General features: G+C 39.7%; 1 protein-coding gene across 1 annotated transcript in view; it reads left to right on the forward strand.

The window, feature by feature from the left end:
* Positions 1-16,163, forward strand: part of HPRT1 (hypoxanthine phosphoribosyltransferase 1) — a 41,017-nt gene extending 24,854 nt beyond the window's left edge. Inside the window, exons 4-9 of the mRNA XM_004064891.4 lie at positions 1,500-1,565; positions 5,226-5,243; positions 8,504-8,586; positions 13,891-13,937; positions 14,109-14,185; positions 15,524-16,163. Of these exons, the coding sequence (XP_004064939.1) occupies positions 1,500-1,565; positions 5,226-5,243; positions 8,504-8,586; positions 13,891-13,937; positions 14,109-14,185; positions 15,524-15,571 (339 nt within the window). The 3' untranslated portion in view covers positions 15,572-16,163. The remainder of the gene's footprint in view (positions 1-1,499; positions 1,566-5,225; positions 5,244-8,503; positions 8,587-13,890; positions 13,938-14,108; positions 14,186-15,523) is intronic.
* The last annotated feature ends 10,316 nt before the right edge of the window (positions 16,164-26,479 follow it).

Genomic DNA, 26,479 nt, shown 5'->3' on the forward strand with positions numbered 1-26,479 from the left:
TGAACACTCTTGAATGTATCTTTGTATACTTGTCAACTTGTCAGTGTTTTTGTAGCATTGATTCCCAGAAGTGGGATTACTGGATTAAGTGACATGCATGTTTGCAATTTTAACAGGTATTGCTATGTCATTTTCAAAAGAAGCTATGCCAATTAATACTCTCACCAACAAGAGTGCTTATTTCCCCTCAGCATATTATCAGGCTTAAGTTTTGCCAGTATGGGTGGGAGAACAGTAGAATCACATTGTTTTAGTGTTTGTTTCTCAGATAGATATAATTTTACACCTTATAGCCTTCTCTTCTATAAATTGTCTATTTGTGTTCATTCTCCATTTTCCTATGGGTTCTTATTGTTGGAGCTCAATATATAAAAGGGGGTATTTGTTATAGAACCTCTTCAGTTTTGGTTCATGTCATGCCTGGGTTTTTACCCTTTCTACGGATGTTAAAAAAATTCTCTATTTTCTTCCAGTCCACTTATGGCTTTATTTTTTACATTTAGATTTTAATCCGTCTGGAATTTATTTTTGTGTATGCTGTGAGGTAGGGACCATACTTTTATTTTTTCCCAAATGGGTTACTAGTTGGCCAAACATCATTTATTGAATAATTCATCTTTTCCCTACTGACTCGAAATACCATCTTTATTGTATACTAAATCCTCATATAGTTCTGGGTCTGTTTCTGGGCTCTACTTTGTTCATTTACTGTGCTGGTACTGCACCGTTGTAATTGCTGTGGCTTTGTGGTATGGTATGGCTTGCTGTCTGCTAGGGCAAGTCGAAGCTCTTTTGTTCACCTGCTCTTTCACCCAAATTTTCTGTCCTGAATCCAGCACAGCCAAATTATAGTCATTGTCACCACCAACTACAGTGGATGTTGAGCATTTCCCATTGAATCTCCTGTAAGGGTTTTATTGGATTCTGTGATAGCAGTAAAATGGGAGCCTAAGAGGTATTCCTTAAAGGACTACTAATCAGACCTGGTTTCCCAGATGATGCTGAAGATGACGGGGCCTGGGCTAGACTTTTGAGGGACATATCCTTGGGGTTGGGTGTGATATAGACCAGCCCTTACAATTTGCTTGACTCATGGGAATCGTACAGGGCCAGAACCAGACACCTGTCATGCTAATAACTTCCCTCACAATTCAGAAATCACTGTGATTGAAGATGGGTGGCTGTTATAATACTGCCCACTTAAAAATGGATGTAACCCATTTTTTAGGACTCTTAAAAACATCAAATCAGTAATGGCCAATTAGGACTTTTTAATTTTTACTAATCTCTACTTGAAAGTTTTCTAGTCATTCATTTCAGGAAACCTAATTCTTATAATTCATATCATTTAGAATATCATAATGCTATGGACATTAGATAGCTAACTTCTCAAATCTTCTAGTTCTCATTTAATTTGAAGTTTGTGTGTGTACATAAGGATATACATATACATATGTGTGTGTAGATATATATATATATAGTTTTTTTTTTTTAACTAGAATGACCAGTCAACAGGGGACATAAAAGTAATTGGTGGAGATGATCTCTCAACTTTAACTGGAAAGGTATGTATCTTGAAAGGGAAGAAAAAAAAGCACTTCATACCCAATCAATTAGTAACAGTGTGCTTTCAATCAATCACTAAGAGATAGTTTACATAGTATAACTAAATGGGTTATTTAACCCTTGGAAGCAGTCTAGGTTAATTATCGTTCCCTAGGTCATGTAGTAAAAAGACAGTAGAATCCAACATTAACCTTAAATGTCCATATTGTCAAGTACTGCTGTCTGCCTCTGTGGGACTCTAATTTGGGATCCTTCAAAAAACATTGATGGGGGAAAAGATAGCCTTTAAAAAAAAAAAAAAACTATGTGAGTCTATGTGAGGTAGACTCACATAGTTTCCTAAAAGATAGCAAAGCAGTATTATGTAGTGGCTGAAAGTGTGAGTTCCGGAGCCTGACAACTGATTCAAAGCATGACTTAGTACTTCCTAACTCTGACCTTGGGCAAGTTACTTAACCTCTCTGTGTCCCATATGTGGTTAGGGTGAGGTTGATAATAGCAGCCATAGAGTTAAGAGGATTAAGTGCTATAATGCAAGTAGAGCTCTTACAACAGGTTCTGGTAAATAAATGCACTCAATAAATTCAGACATACTATTATTTTAAGAAATCTCAAAGAGTTTTCTTGTACCTTAAAATTCTCCTAGTGTGAACCATTGGTTTTGGTATATTGTGCTTCCATGTAGTTTAATATCAAGATGTTTTTAGATTCCCGTTTTAATTTATTTGTTGACCCATTGGTTGTTCAGGAGCATGCTGTTTACCTGAAAATAATGGAGATATTAAGGTATTTGAATATTTATCTTCTAGTACATTGAAAAACTTTTTGAGAGTAACCAATAATAAATGATGGAATGCTACTGCTTTTTTTTTGAAGCTGCCAGTTATTGTTTACTTACACTATGCCAAATATAAAGGCATTAATCTCATAAAAGTTTCACAACAATCCTCTGAGGGAGACGATATCCCCATTTTACAGATCAGGAAATTAAGACTTAGTAAGGTTAAAAGACTTGCCCGAAGTCACAGAACCAGTAAGTGGTAGAGCTTGAATTTGAATACAGACCTGACTCTAAAGCTCTTTTCTTTCTTTAGATTTTAGTGTTCATTGCTTACTTGAATGAGTATCTATAAGAAAACTTTAACATGTAAAACTTCTGTGAAATTATCTTGTCCCATATCAGGGTCATGTCAAACTAATGTCCTCCTCAGCATCTTTGGAAAACTTCAGAGGAGAAATGAGCTTTGCCCCTCCTGTTCATTTCATATACCACTGTTAGACCTGTCCTTCCCTTTCAGCATGCTTTGTCCATATTTAGAAGCTGTTGAAGCCATTACTTGTCTGGTCAGTTTTTAGTGCTGGAATGGACCTAGCCTTTTAGGCCTTCTGAGATTTAGTTTGATCTCGTCTTTCCCACCTAATGGCTCTGTTCTACTACATAGATTTGATCTGAAACAGTTCTCTGTTTCTAAAATAACTTTCTTTTCATGATAGTCACAGTAAAGTACATTTATTATGGAAAAATCAATAAGTATAACTTGAGTGAAAGTTATTTCTTGGTGGTAAGATTATGGGATTATTTGAACTTTGTTTCATTTTATTTTATTTATTTATTTATTTATTTTTGTGATGGAGTCTCACTCTGCTGCCCAGGCTGGAGTGCAGTAGTACGATCTTGGCTCACTGTAATCTCCCCTTCCCAGTTCAAGTGATTCTCCTGCCTCAGACTCCCAAGTAGCTGGGATTACAGGCGCACGCCACCATGCCTGGCTAATTTTTTTATCTTTAGTAGGGACAGGGTTTCACCATGTTGACCAGGCTGATCTCCAACTCCTGATCTCAGGTATCCACCTGCCTCAGCCTCCCAAAGTACTGGGATTACGGGTATGAGCCACCCTGCCTGGCCTCATTTTGTCTTTTGGGGGTATTTTTGTGTGCAGATATATATGTATATAAATATTTTTCCCTCTTTTTCCCAGTTAGTATTTGAGCAGATGAACTTTGGACCCCGAATACCTGTATTCAAGTCTCTAATACCACTTCCTGGCTATTTTCATTTTATCAAATGGCCTCTTATCCTCATTTTTCTCATTTATTAAGTAGAGATGTAACTACTTGATATAATTCAAAAACTCAATAATGGCATTCTTTTTATTTTTTAGACTCTAGTGTCTGTACTCCTTGTACCATGCTGGGATTCATTTGAACAATTGCATCGCTTTTTTAGTGTATTATTAAATTTGCAATTTACTTAGAATTTACTGGGACCTCGTACAAATGGGAAAAAAACATAACTGTGTTACTCATTTGCTGTGTGCCTTTGGATTGACCCTATTTTTTGTATTCATTTTCTCCCCATATCCTGAGTTCCATTTTGAATAAAAAGTAATTTTTTTCCTGCCTATAAAATAGGCTACCAATAGGCTGCAGTTGTCTATAGTAGCTGCTTCACTGAGGAGAGCTCAGCATGAGAGAAATAGTATGAATTGCTTGCCACAAGTTATGGGCTAGCCTTACTTCATTCTGTACTTGGACCTGTTTAGGCTTCTAAGAGATCTTACCTCCAACAATAAACTGCTTTGAGACATGAAAAGGTGGAAGCTTTACTTGGTTATAACTTTACTTTTAATACCTAGAACAGTGAGTCTTCAAACTTGTATTTGCATGCCCAATTTATAAAAAGTTTCCTGAGCATTTACCCCTAATATATGCATTTTAAATTATATATGATTTATGGTAATAATAATATAAATGTTACAAAATACATACAAAAATATAGATTAAACAAGGTGAGGTAAAAAATTTAAAAGTTCTAATCTTTCTTGCAAACCAGTGGATCTTTTGTGCCTTACTCTGGTAAACACTGTCTTAGAAGAATATATAGAACATTAAAATCTTAATGCTATAGTTATATGACAGAGTATGATGAGAGCTACAGATAAACAATACATCATGAATCTTCTTGTGGCAGTGTTTATAACCATTATGTGAAATGCTGCCTCATTCTTATAACTAGCATAAGAACAGATAGGACTTTCTCGATTTTGAGGGGTAATAATTAGATGGTATTTTCTCTTAAGGACTCTTCCAGCTATAAAATTCTTAAATGTAGAAAGCGAAGTGAGGGTTTATGGTGAGAGGAAGCATTGGTATCATGTTTTAGTGTAGTCCAAGAATATGGACACATCCAGAAAATGCAGATCAAGTTTAGCCTAATGAGAAAATATATTTTGGAGTCCATATGGTAAATTAAATTATGTGATTTTTGAGTTATTGTACAAATATAATTCTTAGAATGTTAGAGTCAGGAGACTATAAGAGACCAACTGCTTCAAGTTTCATTTAACACATGGGAAACTAAGGCCAGAGAAATTTCAAGACTTGCCCAAGATTAGACCTCTTGTTAAGTAATGAAAGTGTTTTAAAAACAGGTGGGTCAAATTCTGTTTTTAAAATTTCCATTATGATGAAAATTTCAGTATTACAGGCTTCCAAATCCCAGCAGATGGCCCACTTGTTTAAAGGAGAGTTTGATATAATAAAGCATCTAAAAACAAGAGTTTGGATAATTCCTTAGGGTTGTTATGATGTGATTTGACTTATAATTGGAAATACCGTTTTATTCATTGTACTGATGTTCATTTCTCTTTTTCTTCTAGAATGTCTTGATTGTGGAAGTAAGTTCACATTTACTTTTAATATAACATTTATGACTTTTCTAACTTAGTATGCACCATCCTAAAGGTAAGCCAGGGAGAGAAATTCCTCTGCATCAGTTTTAATGGTGGGCTTGTGTTCTAAAGGAGTGAGATTGGTTTTTTGTAAAGACTACTTAGTAATTTGTTTTTACCAATAATGGAATGGTATACTTCCTACCTCTCTTTTTTTAGTTTGAAATATTTTCTTTCTAAACATAACTCTCTCTCTCTATTTATCTATATATAATATATACATATATATCTTATATTTTATGTATATATATATATCTTGCTTAGATTTTGTCTTATGTAATATTTGGTACATAAAAAATAATATTTATAATTTATAGACTATTTTCCATGTGTTATTATGTGCTAAAGTATTTTGTATCTTAGCACCGAGAGGCTAAGCAGTTTCCTAGGGTTACCAGCTAGTAAACTAAGGGAAACCTTTACTTCCTTTAGCTCAGTGGTTCTCAAAATGTGGTTCCCTAGACCAAAAGTATTAATATCAGACAAGAACCTACCGAATCAAAATATCTGTGATGAGGCCCAGCAAGCTATGCTTTAACAAGTTTCCGAGTGATTCTGATGCATGCTAAGGTTTAGGATCCCTTGTTTTTACTCATAAGTCACTTTCTTATTAAGGCCTTCCCTGGCCATCCTATATAAAATCTCACGTTTTCACACCGTCAATTTCCTATTCCTCCTCAATACTTTTATTTTCCTGATCACTTATCACTGTCTAACAGCCTCTCTCTCTCTCTCTCTCTCTCTCTATATATATATATATATCACTTATCACTGTCTAACAGCCTCTCTCTCTCTATATATATATATATAATCTATAGATTATATATATATGCAGCATTGTGCAATCATTATCACGTTCAATTTTAAAACATTTTCATTGCCCCACAAAGAAACCCAATCCCCTTAGCCATCACTCCCCATTTCCCCTTCCCCCAGCACCTAGCAAACTGATCATCTACCTACTTGCTGTCTGTAAGATTTGCCTATTCTGGACATTTTGTGTAAATAGGATCATGCAGTATGTGGCCTTTTGTATCTGGCTTCTCTCACTTAATGTTTTCAAGGTTCATTCATGTTGTGGAGTATATCTGCACTCATTTCCTTTTTATTGCCAAATTGTATGGATAGACAGGTGTTCCTCAACTGTGTCCTGATAAACCCATCTGAAGTTGAAAATACCATAAGTTGAAAATGGATTTACTACTTTGATAAATCTATCCTAAAGTCAAAAAAATCTCATGTTGAACCATCGTAAGTTGGATACCATCTGAATTACATTTTTGTTATCCATTCATTGGTTGACAGACGTTAGGTTGTTTCCACTGTTTGCTCCTTATTTCTCGTACCTGAAATGTCCTTATTCCCTCCCTTCTTATCCCATGTTTAAGTCATTTAAGACCCAGCTCAAACGTCACCTCCACAAAACCTTCCTTGATACCCCTTTCCTCTTCAATTCACTTGGACCTTTTGCATTTAATTTTAATTTTTATTTTTTTTAAGACAGAGCCTCACTCTGTCACCAGGCTGGAGTGCAGTGGTATGATCTCAGCTCACTAACTACTCTGCCTCCCAGGTTCAAGCAATTCTCATGCCTCAGCCTCCCAAGTAGCTGGGACTACAGGTGTGCGCCACCATGCCTGGCTAATTGTGTGTGTGTGTGTATGTATGTATATATGTGTGCATATGTATATATACACACATATATAAATATATATACATATATATACACACATATATATATATATATATATATATTTTTTTTTTTTTTTTTTAAGTAGAGATGGGGTTTTGCCATGTTGGCCAGGCTGGTCTGGCCTCAAGCCATCCTCCCACCTCAGCCTCGCAAAGTGCTGGTATTATAGGCATGAGCCACTGTGCCTGGCCTGCGTTTCACTTTAATTATAAAATATTTTGAACTCAGAAAAAAGGGTATGCTGAATACCTACGTACCCACCACAAAGTATTAACATTTTGCCATATTTGCTTCTGATCTTATTTTTTTTTAAGAAATTAAAGATCATAATACAACTAAAGCCCCATTTCTTTCCCTTCATTCCCAGAAGTATGATAATTATCCTTAAAGTTGATATATATCATTCCCATGCATGTTTTTTATACTTCCCTAGTACAAGTTAGCTGTATCCTCTGCTCAGGGGCTCATCAAGCTGAATCAAGGAACTCACGATCCTCTTCAAAGTTCCTTCAGGTTGTTGGCAGAATTTAGCTCCTTGTGATTGTAGGACTGAGGGCCCGTTTTCTCACTGGCTGCTGGCCAGGGGTTGCTCTCAGATATTTAAAGGCTCATGCCCTAGCCCATGACAGTCTCACAACATGGCAGCTGACTTCTTCAAAACCAGCAGGAGAATCTTGCTCTAGTCTACTACATAACCTAATCACAGGAGCGGCTATCCCGTTATTTTCACAGATCCTGGTCACATTCAAGGGGAGGGAACCCTTCCGGGTGTGTACACCAGGAGGCAGGAATTTTTTTTTTCTTTTTCTTTTTTGTTAAAAAGTCTTAAAGTCTTTTATCCCTAAAGGAGGCAGGAATTGTGAGAGCCATCAGAATTCTGCCTACCACAGCCCAGAAATCTGCATTTTTCACAAGTCTCCAGCCATGATGTTTCTGATGGCTCACACTGCTTTATTCCATTTTTAAAGAGTATTTTTATTGAAAAGCATTAGGGTTATGGTTTAAAAAATATTTTCCCTAACAAAGATGGGTTTGTTTAGAGTCCTACTTTTGACTAAATAGCTGAGATTCACTTTTATGTAAAGTCATTTTATAGCGTTATTAATTTGGGTGCCTTTAAAAATAGTATAAAGCATGTTTCTCAAGTGTAGTCTGTTAGCCACCTATATTGGAGAATTGGGAGGAGAGAGTCTCTATCTTGAATTTATGGGAAAAATTCTAAAATACTTTTTATAATGAAGGACAACATCATAACTCCCTAATAAAATGTGCATGTATATATTTAAATTTGCTGTCATTGATCCTGCACCTACAAAATCCAGTCCTGGGGGCTGGCATTCTTACTGCTTGCTGAGGGCCAGATGATTTATAGATTCCAGAATATCTCCATGTAGATTTTGGTGAGAATTACTGTGCTGAAAAGAATGACAGTATTGCAGTTATACATGGGGGTTTTGGTACTTTATATTGTGACTCTGAATTTAAAGCTATGCAATGTCTTCTTTTTTGAAAGGATATAATTGACACTGGCAAAACAATGCAGACTTTGCTTTCCTTGGTCAGGCAGTATAATCCAAAGATGGTCAAGGTCGCAAGGTATGTATGACATTTTGACACAGAATATTTTCCTCATTTGAAGGGGGATTAAGTGATTGCTTCTTTTTAAGGATAAATGTTTTCAACTGTCATTTTATCTTCAAAAAGTAATGTAATCTCATATAAGACTTAAGATATAATCCTTTTAAATAATTTTGTCATGTGTTAATAAAGCTCATAATTACAGTCACTTCCTTGCCTAATATTAACATTTGGTTTTTCAGCATGCTAATTATATCAGTTTGTCCTGAGTAGCATGGCAGAGGATTTTGGGCCCCCTTGCAAAATTAGGAATAAGGATTCCAAAGGGGGTGAGGAAGTGATAGGAAGGGGTGGGCCCTGAAGATCTGGACCTCCTGGAATTGAGTGATGTATGCTGCATCTTCTTTGTGTCTGTAGTGAAATTTTATAATGCCTGCTTCCTTTTTTATTAAGTCAGCCTCACCTCCTCACCTTACCTATGCTGTTTTACTTTTGCTTTTATAGTTCTACCTGTGTTTATTTCTCATTTTAGTTTCATCTCTCAACAACCCTGGGGTGGCATTATTATTCCCACTTTTCAGATAAGGTTACTGAGGCATAGGGAATTGCCCAAAGGTACAGAGCTAGTCCGCTATAGAGATGAGATTTGAACCCAGGGAACCTGGCTCACAGTTTATGCTTTTGCTACCTTAAGTTTTTAATAGAGTGACATCAAACAAACATTTAAGAATATGTTTTTCTTTTCCTTTTATAATTTCATTAAAAACATTAAGTCTCTGATCAGTCTGCAGTTTTTATGTAGGGGTCAGGTAATGTTCTAACTTCTGCTTTTTCCTAAGTGATTAACAGGTTTTTATAAGCCCTTTTGAAAAAATCACGGTATCTGTCGAGCATCTTTGAATCAGAGTAAGCCTTCTAGTGAGTCATATGTCAGCAGTTTGACTGTATGGGCTTTTCTAATATCCAGTTCAAGTGTTTATCAGTGAGTTTTTCTTTTAAATAGATTTGGGACAGGTACTATGAGAGTATATAAGTGATACGTTATAGGACACTAACTAGTATCCTATGAAATGGCAAAAACTGCAATCACTTTTGCACCAACCAAATAGAAACTAATCAGTGCACTTGCTTATTTTTCTACATGCTCTTTAGGGTTTTAAATGTCAACCTACTGTGGCATAGACTTTAATCCTCTGGGTATTCTTTTGTTGTTCTTTCCTGGTATATGCTGTGGAATTGAGATTGACTGGTTCGTGAGCGAGAGATTTTGTGTTGCCACAGGTAGGACATGCTCAAAGAATACTTGGGTCATTTCTTGACCCAAGTCATCTATTCACCATAGTTTTGTAGCACTGACCTTGCATACATTTCATGTATCTTCTTTGAACTCCACGTCAGTGCTGCTTATATGATACTCAGAAATTAAACACTAAGGAATAAGATTTTCAGGTAGGATTGAGTTTTGGAGGGTCACAAATCTTGTAATGTCTAATATTTCCACTCTCCCTGCTGAGAATTAGTTTTGGCTTCCTTGGAGGTGATATCACCTCTGTTGAGAATAAGTGGCCTACTGTGATCACACCACTGCACTCCAGCCTGGGTGACAGAGTGAGACCCTGTCTCAAAAAAAAAAAAAAAAAAAAAAAGAATGCATGGCCTAGATGACTTCTAAGGTTTTTCCCACCCAGTTCCAGTTTTCATGTTCTAGGCAGAGCAGTAAAGTGAGAAACACATGGACTTGGGAGTTTAGTCTGGCATTTCACTGCCACTTAATCTGAGCGACTATTCCATATTTAATCTCTCTGAATGTATTTACTCATCTTTAAAGGGGAATGATTATTAACATCTTTTTCTCAGGGAAACTATATGAGTCAAGGAGATAATATATTTGAAAATCTTTTTAACTGCAAAGCACTGTTTCACACTGTTGGTTATAATGTGATTGAGCTCATTGTAGTAAGCAGCTGCTTAATTGCGTTTTAGAATGTAGGGAAGATAGTAATATTTTTCACATTATATATGTAGCTGGTTCTGGAACTGTAAACATACTCCTTTTTTACAGAGATCTGAGTCACGTACCATAAAATTCACTCTTTTAAAGTTGTACAATCCAGTGGTTTTTGATATATTCGGAGTTGTGCATCTGCTACCACTATTTCATTTTGGAACCCAAAGAAACCTTGTACCCATTAGCAGTCATTCTCCCTTCTCCCAGCCCCCGGCAACTGCTAATCTACTTTCTACAGAAAGTCCGTACAGATTTGTGTATTATGGACATTCCATATAAATGGACTCATGCAATATCCTGTCTTCTTTCACTTAGCATAGTGTTTTCAAGGTTCATCTAGGTTGGGGCATGTATCGGTACTTCATCCCTTGTTTTGGCTGAATAATATTTCATTGTACAAATATATCACATTTTGCTTATCCATCTGTTGGTGAACATTTGAGTTTCTACCTGTTGGCTTTTATGAATAATGTTGATTTGAATGTTTGTGTACAAGTATGAATACCTGTTTTCAGGTCTCTTGAGTATATAATTGCTAGGTCATATAGTAACTCTGTGTTTAACATTTTGAGGAATTGCCCGACTATTTAACAAGGTATATGTACTGTTTTACACCAGTAACATATGAGGATTCCAATATCTCCACATCCTTGACAACACTTGTTACTGTCCTTTTTATTGTAGCCATCCTAGTGGCTATGATGTGGTATCTCATTGTGGTTTTGATTTGTGTTTCTCTGATGCTGATGATGTTGAACATGTTTTCATCTGCTTATTGGCCATTTACATATATCTTCTTAAGAGCGGTTACCCATTTACACTATGGAAAATGCTTCAGATGCAACTCTAGTCATGCCTTAGAGATGGAGCTTTATTAAACATTCAGATCTCTAGGCATATGAAGTGCTGAGTTCTCTTGAACTCCTAATACAGATTGCACTGAGTTTAGTGATACCTTTTCTGGAGCATTCCTGAGTTCAGGTAGGGAGAAGGGTTTTTGCTGTGATTGGCTTGTTATGTTCTTTCTAAATGGAAATAGAATTGAAGTGTCTCCTCTATCCATGTATTGGAAGAGTCATGAGGGACATAATTAGATGATCCCTTGGAATCTCCGGCTTAGGTCAGTGGTTATCTACTTAGGCTGCACATTGGAATCACCTGAGAGTTTAAAAACCAGGATAACCTCTGCCTGTGTCTCATCTCCAGCAATTCTGATGTAATTGGTCAGGGCTGTGGCCCGAGTAGCTGAGTTCTGTTTTTTTTTTTTTTTTTTTTTTTTTTTTTATTATACTTTAAGTTTTAGGGTACATGTGCACATTGTGCAGGTTAGTTACATATGTATACATGTGCCATGTTGGTGCGCTGCACCCACTAACTCGTCATCTAGCATTAGGTATATCTCCCAATGCTATCCCTCCCCCCTCCCCCCACCCCACCACAGTCCCCAGAGTGTGATATTCCCCTTCCTGTGTCCATGTGATCTCATTGTTCAATTCCCACCTATGAGTGAGAATACGCGGTGTTTGGTTTTTTGTTCTTGTGATAGTTTACTGAGAATGATGATTTCCAATTTCATCCATGTCCCTACAAAGGACATGAACTCATCATTTTTTATGGCTGCATAGTATTCCATGGTGTATATGTGCCACATTTTCTTAATCCAGTCTATCATTGTTGGACATTTGGGTTGGTTCCAAGTCTTTGCTATTGTGAATAATGCCGCAATAAACATACACACGTATGTTTATTGAGTTCTGTTTTTTTAAAGCTCCCAGGTGATTCTGATGTGCAGTCCAGGTTGAGATCACTTTGGGCCCTTTCCAGCTCTTTAAACATGTATATTTATCTAGGAAGGTATGAAAGCATAAGTTTTCTTGAGACTGCCTTTAACATCTATAAAGGCTTTCAAAGCAGCTTCTATAGATTTTTTTAAATGGCTGAATATTTTTCAACAGGCAGCATTTGGGTTATAAAATTAGCTTTTGGTAGAGTTGACTTATACCACCTCCAGCTTTTGTTCCAAAAATAAATACTGGTTCTTTTGGCATACTAGTTGTTTTACCCTAAAGTTCCTCTTTGTAAGCCAGTTACTAAAAGTTGTGATGCAGCCAGGGCGAAGTGGTACACATCTGTAGTACCAGCTACTCGGAAGGCTGAGGTGGGAGGATCGCTAGAGCCCAAGAAGTCAAGGCTTCAGTGAACTGTGATTACACCACTGCACTGCAGCCTGGGCCACAGAGCGAGACTCATCTCTTTAAAAAAAAGAATGTTGTGAGGCCGGGCACAGTGGCTCACGCCTGTGATCCCAGCACTTTGGGAGGCCGAGGTGGACGGATCACCTGAGGTTGGGAGTTCGAGACCAGCCTGACCAACATGGAGAAACCCTATCTCTACTAAAAAAAATACAAAATTAGCCGGGCGTGGTGGCGCATGCCTGTAATCCCAGCTACTCGGCAGGCTGAGGCAGGAGAATTGCTTGAACCTGGGAGGCAGAGGTTGTGGTGCGTTGGGCGAGCCATTGCACTCCAGCCTGGGCAACAAGAGCAAAACTCCATCTCAAAAAAAAAAAAAAAGAAAAGAAAAGAATGTTGTGGCCAGGCGCGGTGGCTTACGCCTGTAATTTCAGCACTTTGGGAGACCGAGGTGGGCGGATCACGAGGTCAGGAGATCAAGACCATCCTGGCTAACACAGTAAAACCCCATCTCTACTAAATACAAAAAAAAATTAGCCGGGAGTGCTGGCGGGTGCCTGTAGTCCCAGCTACTCAGGAGGCTGAGGCGGGAGAATGGCGTGAACCCAGGAGGCGGAGCTTGCAGTGAGTGGAGATCGCACCACTGCACTCCAGCCTGGGCAACAGAGCAAGATTCCGTCTAAAAAAAAAAAAGAATGTTGTGATAAAAGGTGATGCTCACCTCTCCCACACCCTTTTACAGTTTAGGGATTGTATTTCCAAGGTTTCTAGACTGAGAGCCCTTTTCATCTTTGCTCATTGACACTCTGTACCCATTAATCCTCCTTATTAGCTCCCCTTCAATGGACACATGGGTAGTCAGGGTGCAGGTCTCAGAACTGTCCTTCAGGTTCCAGGTGATCAACCAGGTGCCTTGTCTGTAGTGTCAACTCATTGCTGCCCCTTCCTAGTAATCCCCATAATTTAGCTCTCCATTTCATAGTCTTTCCTTGGGTGTGTTAAAAGTGACCATGGTACACTCAGCACGGATGAAATGAAACAGTGTTTAGAAACGTCAGTCTTCTTTTTTGTAATGCCCTGTAGTCTCTCTGTATGTTATATGTCACATTTTGTAATTAACAGCTTGCTGGTGAAAAGGACCCCACGAAGTGTTGGATATAAGCCAGACTGTAAGTGAATTACTTTTTTTGTCAATCATTTAACCATCTTTAACCTAAAAGAGTTTTATGTGAAATGGCTTATAATTGCTTAGAGAATATTTGTAGAGAGGCACATTTGCCAGTATTAGATTTAAAAGTGATGTTTTCTTTATCTAAATGATGAATTATGATTCTTTTTAGTTGTTGGATTTGAAATTCCAGACAAGTTTGTTGTAGGATATGCCCTTGACTATAATGAATACTTCAGGGATTTGAATGTAAGTAATTGCTTCTTTTTCTCACTCATTTTTCAAAACACACATAAAAATTTAGGAAAGAGAATTGTTTTCTCCTTCCAGCACCTCATAATTTGAACAGACTGATGGTTCCCATTAGTCACATAAAGCTGTAGTCTAGTACAGACGTCCTTAGAACTGGAACCTGGCCAGGCTAGGGTGACACTTCTTGTTGGCTGAAATAGTTGAACAGCTTTAATATACAATAATTGTTGCATTATTATTTCAGATGATAAATGTGGTCATAAGTAAGAAATAAATGATCGAGTTTAGTCTTTTAATTCACTGTCCTTTGAATACCTGCCTCTTACTCTGGAGGCAGAAGTCCCATGGATGTGTTTATGAACATGGTTGAGGAAGATTTAGGAAGACTGCAACAGCACACTACCTAAAGCAGGTTTTTTACTCCATCTTTTTTTGCCACTTACACTGGCCTCCCACTTTGATATGCTTAAAATTCTCTCCTTGATTTGTCTTTCAAAACTACATATTGAGGCTGGTTGCGGTGGCTCACGCCTGTAATCCTAGCACTTTGGGAGGCCAAGGCGGACAGATCACCTGAGGTCAGGAGTTCGAGACCAGCCTGGCAAACATGATGAAACCCCACCTTTACTAAAAATACAAAAATTAGCCAGGTGTAGTGGTGTGTGCCTGTAACCCAGCTACCTGGGGGGCTGAGGCAGGATAATCACTGGAACCCGGGAGGCAGAGGCTGCAGTGAGCCAAGATCACGCCACTGCACTCCAGCCTGGGTGACAGAGCAAGACTCTGTCTCAAAACAAAACAAAAAACTACGTATTAAGACAAGAAACAGACTGGGCGCGGTGGCTCACGCCTGTAATCCCAGCACTTTGGGAGGCTAAGGCGGGCGGATCACAAGGTCAGGAGATCGAGACCATCCTGGCTAACACAGTGAAACCCCGTCTCTACTAAAAAATAGAAAAAATTAGCTGGGCGTGGTGGTGGGCGCCTGTAGTCTCAGCTACTCGGGAGGCTGAGGCAGGAGAATGGCGTGAACCCGGGAGGCAGAGCTTGCAGTGAGCCGAGATCGTGCCACTGCACTCCAGTCTGGGTGACAGAGCGAGACTCCGTCTCAAAAAAAAAAAAACAAGAAACAAATTAAACTAATGTGATAGACTACTGCTTTGTTTTCAAAAGATACACTCCCCAGAAGTTACTGATCTAAAATACAGTAGTACTATCTCTGTTTGTTTAGTAAGAACCCTGACAACTAATAGTGTTCTTATATGTAAAATGCTATTCTTGCCTTTCATTTCAGAATATACTTTTTAAATGTGAATTTCTGGATTTTTTTTATAGCATGTTTGTGTCATTAGTGAAACTGGAAAAGCAAAATACAAAGCCTAAGATGAGAGTTCAAGTTGAGTTTGGAAACATCTGGAGTCCTATTGACATCGCCAGTAAAATTATCAATGTTCTAGTTCTGTGGCCATCTGCTTAGTAGAGCTTTTTGCATGTATCTTTTAAGAATTTTATCTGTTTTGTACTTTAGAAATGTCAGTTGCTGCATTCCTAAACTGTTTATTTGCACTATGAGCCTATAGACTATCAGTTCCCTTTGGGTGGATTGTTGTTTAACTTGTAAATGAAAAAATTCTCTTAAACCGCAGCACTATTGAGTGAAACATTGAACTCATATCTGTAAGAAATAAAGAGAAGATATATTAGTTTTTTAATTGGTATTTTAATTTTTATATATGCAGGAAAGAATAGAAGTGATTGAATATTGTTAATTATACCACCGTGTGTTTAGAAAAGTAAGAAGCAGTCAATTTTCACATCAAAGACAGCATCTAAGAAGTTTTTTTCTGTCCTGGAATTATTTTAGTAGTGTTTCAGTAATGTTGACTGTATTTTCCAACTTGTTCAAATTATTACCAGTGAATCTTTGTCAGCAGTTCCCTTTTAAATGCAAATCAATAAATTCCCAAAAATTTAACCGCTTTATGAATTCTTCAATTTAAAAATCCTTAAAATAAGGCCTGTCTCTTTAAAAAAACCTATGCATAGTTATCATTTCTCTACAAATTAACCTAGTTTAGTTTTCTGTTGGTTCCAGTTTCCTTGTTTGTTAAGTTTTAGTAGCTAGTTTAATTGTAATCTTAATGATTATGTGGTAGAATGGGTTGGTGGAGCTACAAAAATTCCTAGCTACTTCAGAGACATTAAATTTCAGACACATGGTACACTTTATATTACATTTTACTATGCTAAAATAACACGGCTTTCTTTTGGAATTCTGTTCAGTTTTTCAGATTGTAATCTCAGGTACATCTCAACAGATTGTTCTCCGATATGTCGTATTACCTTCTTTGTGTAGATAGTGCTTTATTGACTAAGAACAATGACAACAACACCTTTTGTTTTCTGGGAGTAGGAGAAAAGTTTTAAGCCAAAACTCTTAATTGCTTATCTGCTCCACGTGAGGTATGAACTATCAACCTTAGGAGCCATCTAGCTTACACGTGTTCCTTAAAAAGTTTGCTGTAGGCCGGGCACAGTGGCTCGTACCTGTAGTCCCAGCACTTTTGGGAGCCCAGGGTGGGGGATCACTTGAGCTCAGGAGTTCAAGACCAGCCTGGGCAACATGGCAAAACGCCATCTCTACAAAAATACAAAAAAAAAAAAAAAAACTGGGTGTGGTGGCGCACAACTGTAGTCCCAGCTACTTGGGAGGCTGAGGTGGGAGGATTGCTTGAGCTTGGGAGGTCAAGGCTGCAGTGAGCCTTGACAGTGCCACTACACTCCAGCCTGGACGACAGAGTGAGACCCTGTCTCAAAAAAAAGAGTTTGCTGTAATTCCCAGCAACAAAGTAGGAGACTCAAATTAAATAATTTTCTATAGTCCTAGAACTTCTTAGTTCACAAAACATTTTTACTTCTGTTACCTCATTTGATCTTCATACCCATGTAAGGTTGAGGTAGATGTTACCACATGTGAGTGCAATATCCAGAACTCCTGAATCCCCTTCTTCCCCTAAAATGTCAGCCCGCTGAGGTCCACTTGGCTACCCTCTTGAATACTGCATCCAGCTTCCCACTGCTGAACCTCTTTACTCTTTTTTTTTCAGTTGCACTTACCACCTTCTAGTAAGTTGAACTATATGAAATTACCATTTTTGCAGGTAAAAAATGGCCGGTGATAGGCAGTTTGGCGTCGTATAACCTAATAACATGTTATATAATTTACCCACAAGTGGTGGGTTGCTATGTCCTGGAGGAGTCAGCTTCAGACTCTAGCTAAATGATTGTATAACCTTGCAGCTCTGCCCTAAGTGAGGAGGCAATGTTGAAAGTCCCATGTCTTATCAGAACCAGGGAGGCAGATGAGAAACTGCCTTATGGCAGCTCCCACAACATAGGGAGGTGGGTGACAAATGGCCTTGGGACAGCTTCTTCCCAAGACTGGTTATGTTACAGTGTTCCTGGGAGGATCACATGGCATTCCTCCAAGATGGGTCAGACTGCTGTTGGCCTTGTCTATGTGGCGTATGTGAAGACATTCATGGCAGAGCTGTTCCCTTAGAAGCATCTACTAAATTGATCTTTTCCTTTCTTACTTACTGTCTGTCTCCCTTAGTAGGCTGTCAGCTCCGTGAGTGCAGGACCTTGCCAGTCCTGGTCACTGCTATATCCCCAGCACCTACAAGAGTGCCTGGAAAATTGTAGTGCTCAATAAATATTTGTTGGATAAATGATAGAATGATAGGAAGTTAAAAAGCAATTAAAATACTTGAAAATTATAATGTCTGTATTACCTAGAAAGAAGCAAAATATTTTTCATGTTAAGCAAAAAAAAAAAACTTATTAAGGATAGCTAACATGTATTGAATTCTATATGCAATGGAATGATACTTAGCACCTTTGAATCCTTATGATAACCCTATAAGGTAGGTTATTTGGGGTTTTGTAATTGTCCCAACTTTACAGATGAAGAAGTGCAGGTCCAGAGAGGTCACATAATTTGCCCAGGATCACACAGCTAGTAAGTAGCAGATGAGGAATTTGAACCCAGGCAGTTGTATTCCACCATCTGCCCTCTTAGTTCATTGCCACTTAACCTATAATGCCCAGCTCTTGTGTAGAAATTAATACACTGATAACAGAGGAAAACATTAAGCTCATTGAATGTAATAAGTCCAGATGACTTGTACATTAAACACAGCTTTTTGAGGTCACAGCTGATCTCTAAGAATGTAAACTGATTTCCTCTGGCACTAAAAAGCATTTTCAAAGACTGTTAAGAGAGTTTCTCCAACATTCTCTTCAGATTTTTCTGCTGGCTTATTTTATGATCCTGTGGACAGCTTCAGACAAAATAACTTTCTGGTATGAAGGATTGTGTTTACTCTGCTTTTTTTGTTGTTGTTGTTGTTTGGGTTTTTTGTTTTGTTTTGTTTTTGAGACAGTGCCTTGCTCTGCTACTGCCCAGGCTGAGTGCAATGGCATGATCTCGGCTCACTGCAACCTCTGCCTCCCTGGGCTCAGGCCAGGTGTATGCTACCACTCTCAGCTAGTTTTTAATTTATTTTTTTAGAGATACGGTCCCACTATGTTTCCCAGGCTGGTCTCAGAACTCCTGGGCTCAGGCAGTCCCCCGCCATGGCCTCCCACAGTGCTGGGATTACAGGCATCAGCCACCATGCTCAGCTTGTTCTGCCATTTTCAAATGTGAATTTTATAGACACTTTAAACCACTTGAAAGAGTGATGATGTTTTAATGGTTTTCATTATTATTTGCAACTTCAAGCATTAAACACTGCCAAATTAAGTTTCAAGTTTTCTCTTTACACAATATGGATGTACTTCATAATGGACTTCCTCATCATGATTAATGAGTGAAGTGACATTCAAACTTGGTAGCTTTTCAGTAGAACTTCCTTTCCCAACATTTTTTCTGTTCCTTTAATTATGGCAATATCTGAGAGCTCTGAACATAAGTCAAAGGTTTGATTATTTTTCATGTGGCTTCCTCTGCTTGGAACTTTCTGCCCCGCATCTTCCCGTTGCCCCCTGTGTCCTCTTGTCATGCCCCTACCCTTTTTTGAGTGTGTCTATTTTCTGGCACTACAAGACATAACAGGCTCATCTTGTGTTTTCCCTACCCTGACCCAGAATCAGCCATTACTTCAAGGAGCCCTGGTTCCATTATTGGAGAATGCTATTAGAAACCAGGATCTGGTGCTAGGCATGCTCATTTCTATTGGAGTGTCATACAAACAATTTGTAAATTGTTTGTAGGTCCTCCCAGTGGATAGGATTAGGAAATAAAACATGCATACTAACCATGCATACACACACATCTACATCTATTTCTGTATCTGTCTGTATACATATTAAAATAAACATGGGTTGATAACTAATGTTTCTGCTGTAATCCACAGCCTTCATCCTAGCCTGCCACTCTTCTTCTTTTTAGCTTTTTCAGCAGTGGGAAATGTGGCTCTTGTTATGTACACTTTATTCTCTTATTTGTTTGACCCTAGTATCATAAAGTAGTTCCTTATGCCTGTAACAGATCGACTAACTACAGTCCATTATTTGCGGACAGATCTTGTTGTCCGAAGCGTTACCGCAGGGGTGTCCAATCTTTTGGCTTCCCTGGGCCACACTAGAAAAAGAAGAATTGTCTTGGGCCACACGTAAAATACACTAACACTAACGATAGTTGATAAGCTAAAAAAAAAAAATCAAAAAAATTTCATGATGTTTTAAGAAAGTTTACTAATTTGTGTTGGGCCACGTTTAAAGCCATCCCGGGTCGCAGGTTGGACAAGCTTGCCTTACAGTATCCAGTCAAAATAATGTTTTCCAAAATTACTTATTTTCTTTTTCATCCCGTTCAGTGTGGCCGTTATTTATAATGCAGTTTGGTTCATTAGTGTTTTTATTACAAATACACCCTCAGCCTTCATATCCTAGTTTTAATGAATTATTACGGTGAAACATAATAAGAGTCAGAGCTATACAGAAAGGTCTACTCAGAGGTGCTTTGTTCCCTCCTATTCTGTTCCCACCACTCCTACTTTCCACTGACCCTGTGAGCATCATATTTATTTTTAATGGCAGTTACATTTTTACCAAGTGCTTACTATCTGTAGGCACTTGGTGTGTATTGCTTCTTTTGGTGTTCACAGCAACCTCTTGAGGTAAGCACTATTATTATCCCCCCTTTTTCTTTTTTCATTCTTTCTTTTTTTTTTTTTTTGTTTTTTTTGTTTTTTTTTTTTTGTTTTTTGACAGTCTTACTCTGTTGCCCAGGCAGGAGTGCAGTGGCGCAGTCTCGGCTCACTGCAACCTCTGCCTCCCAGGTTTAAGTGATTCTCCTGCCTCAGCCTCCTGAGTAGCTGCGAGTACAGGCACAAGCCACCACGCCCGGCTAATTTTTGTATTTTTAGTAGGGATGAGGTTTTGCCATGTTGGCCAGGGTGGTCTCGAACTCCTGACCTCAGGTGATCTGCCCACCTCGACCTCCCAAAGTGCTGGGATTACAGGCACGAACCACTGCACCCAGCTATTATCCCCATTTTTTAGATGAGAAAGCTGAATCCCAGAGAGCATAAGAAGCTTGTCCAGAGTGACATCTCTGATGCATAACCAGTACTCAAACCTATTTTTCTGACACCAAGGCCTGTGTGTAAACTGTAAAGGGGCTGCTTGGCACCTACTTTCCTAAAGTTGTCCGATCCCTTCTCTGTCCGGGTCTTCCTGAAGCTTGGCACTTCTGAAGTCACCTCTCTGAAAACATTCTGGTAACTGTTAAATCCCTTGTTCTAGCTATTCATGTGTTCTGTGTGGTTAAACAAGGTTCACAATGGGTCACCTGGCCTTTGGAACTTGGGTGAAGAGGCTGCCTTCAGTTGATCCTCCCCACTCCCATTTTCAAAACACGGGTTTACATGAGTTATTTGTAAATTAGGAAACATAACCATGTTTTGAGCCTTCATAGAAAACGAACGTCTGGGGTCATACAGGTTAAAAGGAGTAACCAAATTCAGCACTATCATTGTTCTATTCAGTAGACAATTCTGGGGCCTTTCTGTGTCTCAGGTTCTGTACTAGTTGTTTCAGGACTTTGGGATAAATACAAACTATCCCTGCCCTCAGGGGGCTTAAGGTCAGGTGTACAAGTGACTCTAATGTGAGGCAAGGCTGGATTCAGTGCTGCATATCTAATGCTATGGGAATTCAAAGAGGAAGTGATCAGAATGAGAAGGGAGGGATGGATCATTCCAGGAGAAGCTTCAGGGAAAAGCAACATTTAAAATGAGACTTTGGAGAGAGAGGGAAATTTGGACAGGTGGATATAGAGGATGCAAGGCTAGGGGAAAGGTTTTAGCCAGAAAGTCTGCTTGGGCAAATGCCTGGGTAAAAAAAGAAAATCCACTTTGGGAGGACAAGGCGGGCAATTGCCTGAGGTCAGGAGTTCGAGACCAGCCTGGCCAACATGGTGAAACCCTGTCTCTACTAAAAATACAAAAATTAGCTGGGCGTGGTGGTGGGTGCCTGTAATCCCAGCTACTTGGAAGGCTGAGGCAGGAGAATCACTTGAACCCAGGAGGCAGAGGTTGCAGTGAGCCGAGATTGCGCCACTGCACTCCAGCCTGGGCAACAAGAGTGAAACTCCATCTCAAAAAAAAAAAAAAAAAATCACAGGGCAGTGTGGGGAATGGCGAGTATTCTAATTTGGTTGTGGCAGAGAGGATGTAGAAGGAAGTGATAAGAGAGAAAGCCAGATAGGAGGGCCTTTGTGCCAGTTAGGATGTTCTAGACTTCCAGTCAGGTTGCCCAGCTCAAACTGGCTTAAACAATGAGGGGGTTTATTGGCTATGTAATTGGGAAGTGCAGAGGTAGCTCAGGCCAGATCAGTTTGATCCACTGCTCCATTATGATGTCAAAGACCCATGCGATTTCCACCTCATTATTCTGCTGTCCATAGAGCCAACTTCATCCTAAGGCCAGTCCTTGTGGTCAGACAAGGGCTGCCAATAGTAACCTGGGTGCAAGTTTCTTTGAGAAAATCTTTCTGTGTCAACTCTCTTAAAAGGGGTGAAAAATCTCTCCTTAAGTCCCACTGGCCAGAATGGGCCCATGCACCCATTTCTTAACCAGTCACTGGCAACTGGGGGTGGGATTGCCGTTTGCCCAATCAGGTCCATTTCTGGAGCTAAGATTAGACTCCATTTCCCTTGGGACACATTGAACAGAATCAGGATTCGATGAAGAAGGAAGAAGCGGAGAATTGGTTTGGTGTTGGGTAGGCAACCAAAAATAACCCCTGTTGTCTCAAGTGCCAAGAAAGTGGCGTTTTGTGCTTGTTAGGGTAAAAATGGGGATCATGGAAAATATTTTAAGTTTCATAGACCAAAAAATATTCCAGTGTTTCATCAAATCTAAGAGGCTATCAATTATAAGATATACCATTATTTTATGTACCACCAAGGAAATAAAAATGCTATCAGTGAAGTTAGGATGTATTGCAGGTTGGGTTCTCTGGGAAGCAGGCTCAAAAGGAGGTGAGAATGCAGGACATTTATGGGAGAACACCCTTGGGATTAATACTGGAGGAGGAGAACCAAGCAGGGTTGGTGGGGCACAGGGAGAAGTTGGGATGCCATGCAGTCACAACAAAGGCCTCAGCCAACCCCACAGGGAGCTCGAGAAGCTGAGATGGCCCTTCAGTGTTGCCCTGCCTTGTGGTGAGTGAATTGGGTCTTCATATCCCCATGTTGACTGGTCATTGGATGTGGGCTCCCTTAGGAATGGGCATCTCTTCAGCAGAGGTAGCTTTCTTCAAAAGAGGTGATTCCAAAGAGTCACCCACTCACTGAGGGCTGTCTGCTGGCAGCATTCTCAGCCACTACTCAAAGATGACCTGTCCAGGAAGGGGAACCTAGGTGGCATGACACATTGTCTATTACAACATGCTACTGATTATAAGAGCCGGGAGGTGGGGGGCAACCCAATGTCTGAGATATTAAAATGGAAGTCTCTTAGAAGAAATGGATAATTCTATAATTATTGTTAATCAGAAAGGGGAAGAAGTGGGGAAATGGACCAAGGGCCTGAGAGAGAAAACAGACGCAACAGGCCACTAGAAAGATAGAACACTGGAGGGTGGGAAGCCCTAGCAGTTTCTTCCAGGGTGGGCTGGGCGCGGTGGCTCATTCCTGTAATCCCAGCACTTTGGGAGGCCGAGGCGGGCAGATCATTTGAGGTCAGGAGTTGGAGACCAGCCTGGCCAACTCCTGTTTCACCCTGTCTCTGCCAAAAATATAAAAAATTAGCCGGGTGTGGTCGCTTGCGCCTGTAATCCCAGCTACTTGGGAAGCTGAGGCAGGAGAATCGCTTGAACCCAGGAGGCAGAGGTTGCAGCGAGGCAAAGTCGTACCACTGCACTCCAGCCTGGGTGACAGAGTGAGACTGTCTCAAAAAAAAAAAAAAAAGTTTCTTCCAGGGTGGCTTCTGTGCCAGAGTCAGGTGCCCCAGCTACCTCTAATTTATGGTCCTCCTGCACTGGGAAACAGATTTTCTACTTTTGGTTTCATGATAAATAACATTTCCCCCTGATTTTAAAAGTTATGGATTTGGCTAGGCATGGTGGCTCATGCCTGTAATCCTAGCACTTTGGGAGGTCGAGGCAGGCAGATCACTTAAGGTCAGGAGTTCCAGACCAGACTGGGCAACATGGTGAAAACCCGTGTCTACCAAAAAAAAAAAAAAATTAGCCCAGTGTGGTGGTACATGCCAGTAGTCCTAGCTACTCAGGAGACTGAGGTGGGAGGATTACCTGAGCCCAGGAGATCAGGCCTGCAGTGAGCTGTGATTGTGCCATTGTACTCCAGCCTGGGTGACAGAGTAAGACCCTGTCTCAAAAATAATAGTAATAGGCTGGGAGCGGTGGCTCAAGCCTGTAATCCCAACACTTTGGGAGGCCAAGGCGGGCAATCAGTTGAAGTCAGGAATTCAAGACCAGCCTTGCCAAAATGGTGAAACTCCGTCTCTACTAAAAATACAAAAATTAGCTGGGCATGGTGGCGCATGCCTGTATTCCCAGCTACTCAGGAGGCTGAGGCAGGAGAATCGCTTGAACTCGGGAGGCAGAGGTTGCAGTGAGCCGAGATTGCGCCACTGCACTCCAGCCTGGGTGACAGAGTGAGACTCCATCTTAATAATAATAAAATAATAAAAATTTTAAAAAGTTATGTATCTGGATGGAGGGAAATGGATTGTATAAAAGAAGTAAACATACACAAGAAGATACAAATACAGAATAAAAGTAAAATGCAACCATCATCCCACTACCCCGATACCAGGGTATCCGTTTTTACATCTTTTCTTTCATTCTTTCTGTCTTTATATAATTGTATAAATGCTGCATAAACCTCCTCTTGCCTGCTGCCTCCTCAAAGAACTCCCTCCCTCCTTCACTGCCCTTCTGCTCCTGGAGAGCCACCCTCTCTCCATTTATCCTTCCTATCAGCTTCAGGTTCTTACCATGTTACCAAAAAGAAAATCTTATAAGCCTGTCACTCTCTACATACGCCGCACCTCCTTTCATTCATAGCCTTTAAAACATATATATAGCAGTTATTGTGGTTATTTTTCTGATCACAAAATAAAAAAACACTCTTTCTAGAAAACTGGAATATAGAGGCAATATTTTTTTTTTTTCAGACGGAGTTTCGTTCTGTCGCCCAGGCTGGAGTGCAGTAACGAAATCACAGCTCACTGTAACCTCTGCCTCCTGGGTTCAAGATATTCTCTTGCCTCAGCCTCCTGAGTAGCTGGGATTATAGGTGCCTGCCACCACACTCGGCTAATTTTTGTATTTTTAGTAGAAATGGGGTTTCGCCATGTTGGTCAGGCTGGTCTCGAACTCCTGACCTTCTGATCTGCCCATCTCGGCCTTCCAAAGTGCTGGGATTACAGGTGCGAGCCACTGCACCCTGCCGAGGCAAGATTTTTTTTTTTTTTTTGAGAAAACCCAGTTATTCCATTACCCAATGAAACTCTAAACATGTTGATGTACATCCTTCCAAAATTTCTTTTTATGACAACATGCTTTTTATTTTTAATTATTTTTATTTTATTTTAAGGTCCGGGGTACATGTGAAGGATGTGCAGATTTGTTACATAGGTAAACGTGTGCCTTGATGGTTTGCTGCACCTGTCAACCTATCACCTACGTATTAAGCCCCACATGCATTAGCTATTGATCCTGATGCTCTCTCTCCCTGCCAGCTCCCCAGCAGGCCCCGGTGTGTGTTGTTCCCCTCCCTGTTTATGAGAACACTTTCTTGACATAAAGATTTCATTTATTCCCATGGAATTCTAAAGGCTTTTCATACTTGTGAAGGAATAATAGTTTAGAAATAAACTGAACTTTAAAAGATACCATTTTGAAAAATAATATACAGCCATCAAAAATTATATTTATGGGAACTATGCAATAATATTAAACTCTATCATCTGTTGACTGCCTCCTATATTCCAGAAACTTTACATACACCAATTCTAATCCTTACAAGAACGCTGTGTAGGCTTTAGCATTAGATGGACCAGGTTTCACCAGCTGTATGGTCTTGGATAAGTACCCAACCTCCTGTCCCTAAGTTTCCTCACCTGTGAAAACACGGTTTCTACCAGCTTTCAAATAAGATGATCAATATAAGGCACTTGGAACAGAACCTGACACATCATAAGCACTCTATAAATGTCTATTATCACCAAATAATTCCAGATGCCTTGAAAATTTAAATGAAAAACAAAATCAAACCATGACAATACTAGAAGCAAATTTAGGTGAACACTTTTCTAATCCGGGGGTGGGCGGGGGCTGGGGGGAGGCAGGGAGAAGACCTTTTTTTTTCTTTTTGAGATGGAGTCTTGCTCTGTCCCCAAGCTGGAGTGCAGAGGCGTGATCTCAGCTCACTGCAACCTCTGCCTCCTGGATTCAAGCGATTCTCCTGCCTCAGCCTCCTGAGTAGGTGGGACTACAGGTGCACACCACCACAGCCAGCTAATTTTTGTATTTTTAGTAGAGATGGAGTTTCACCCTGTTGGCCAGGATGGTCTCGATTTCTTGACCTCGTGATCCCACCCGCCTTGGCCTTCCAAAGTGCTGGGATTACCGGCATGAGCCACCGTGCCCGGCTGGGAGAAGACCTTTCTAAGCATGATACCAAAGGCAGAGACAATAAAGGCAAAGAATTGACAGAATTCACTATCCGATAAAAATCACTTCTGTGGCCG

This window comes from Gorilla gorilla, chromosome X, assembly GCF_029281585.2.
Source record: "Gorilla gorilla gorilla isolate KB3781 chromosome X, NHGRI_mGorGor1-v2.1_pri, whole genome shotgun sequence".
In the NCBI taxonomy this organism is placed as follows: domain Eukaryota; kingdom Metazoa; phylum Chordata; class Mammalia; order Primates; family Hominidae; genus Gorilla; species Gorilla gorilla.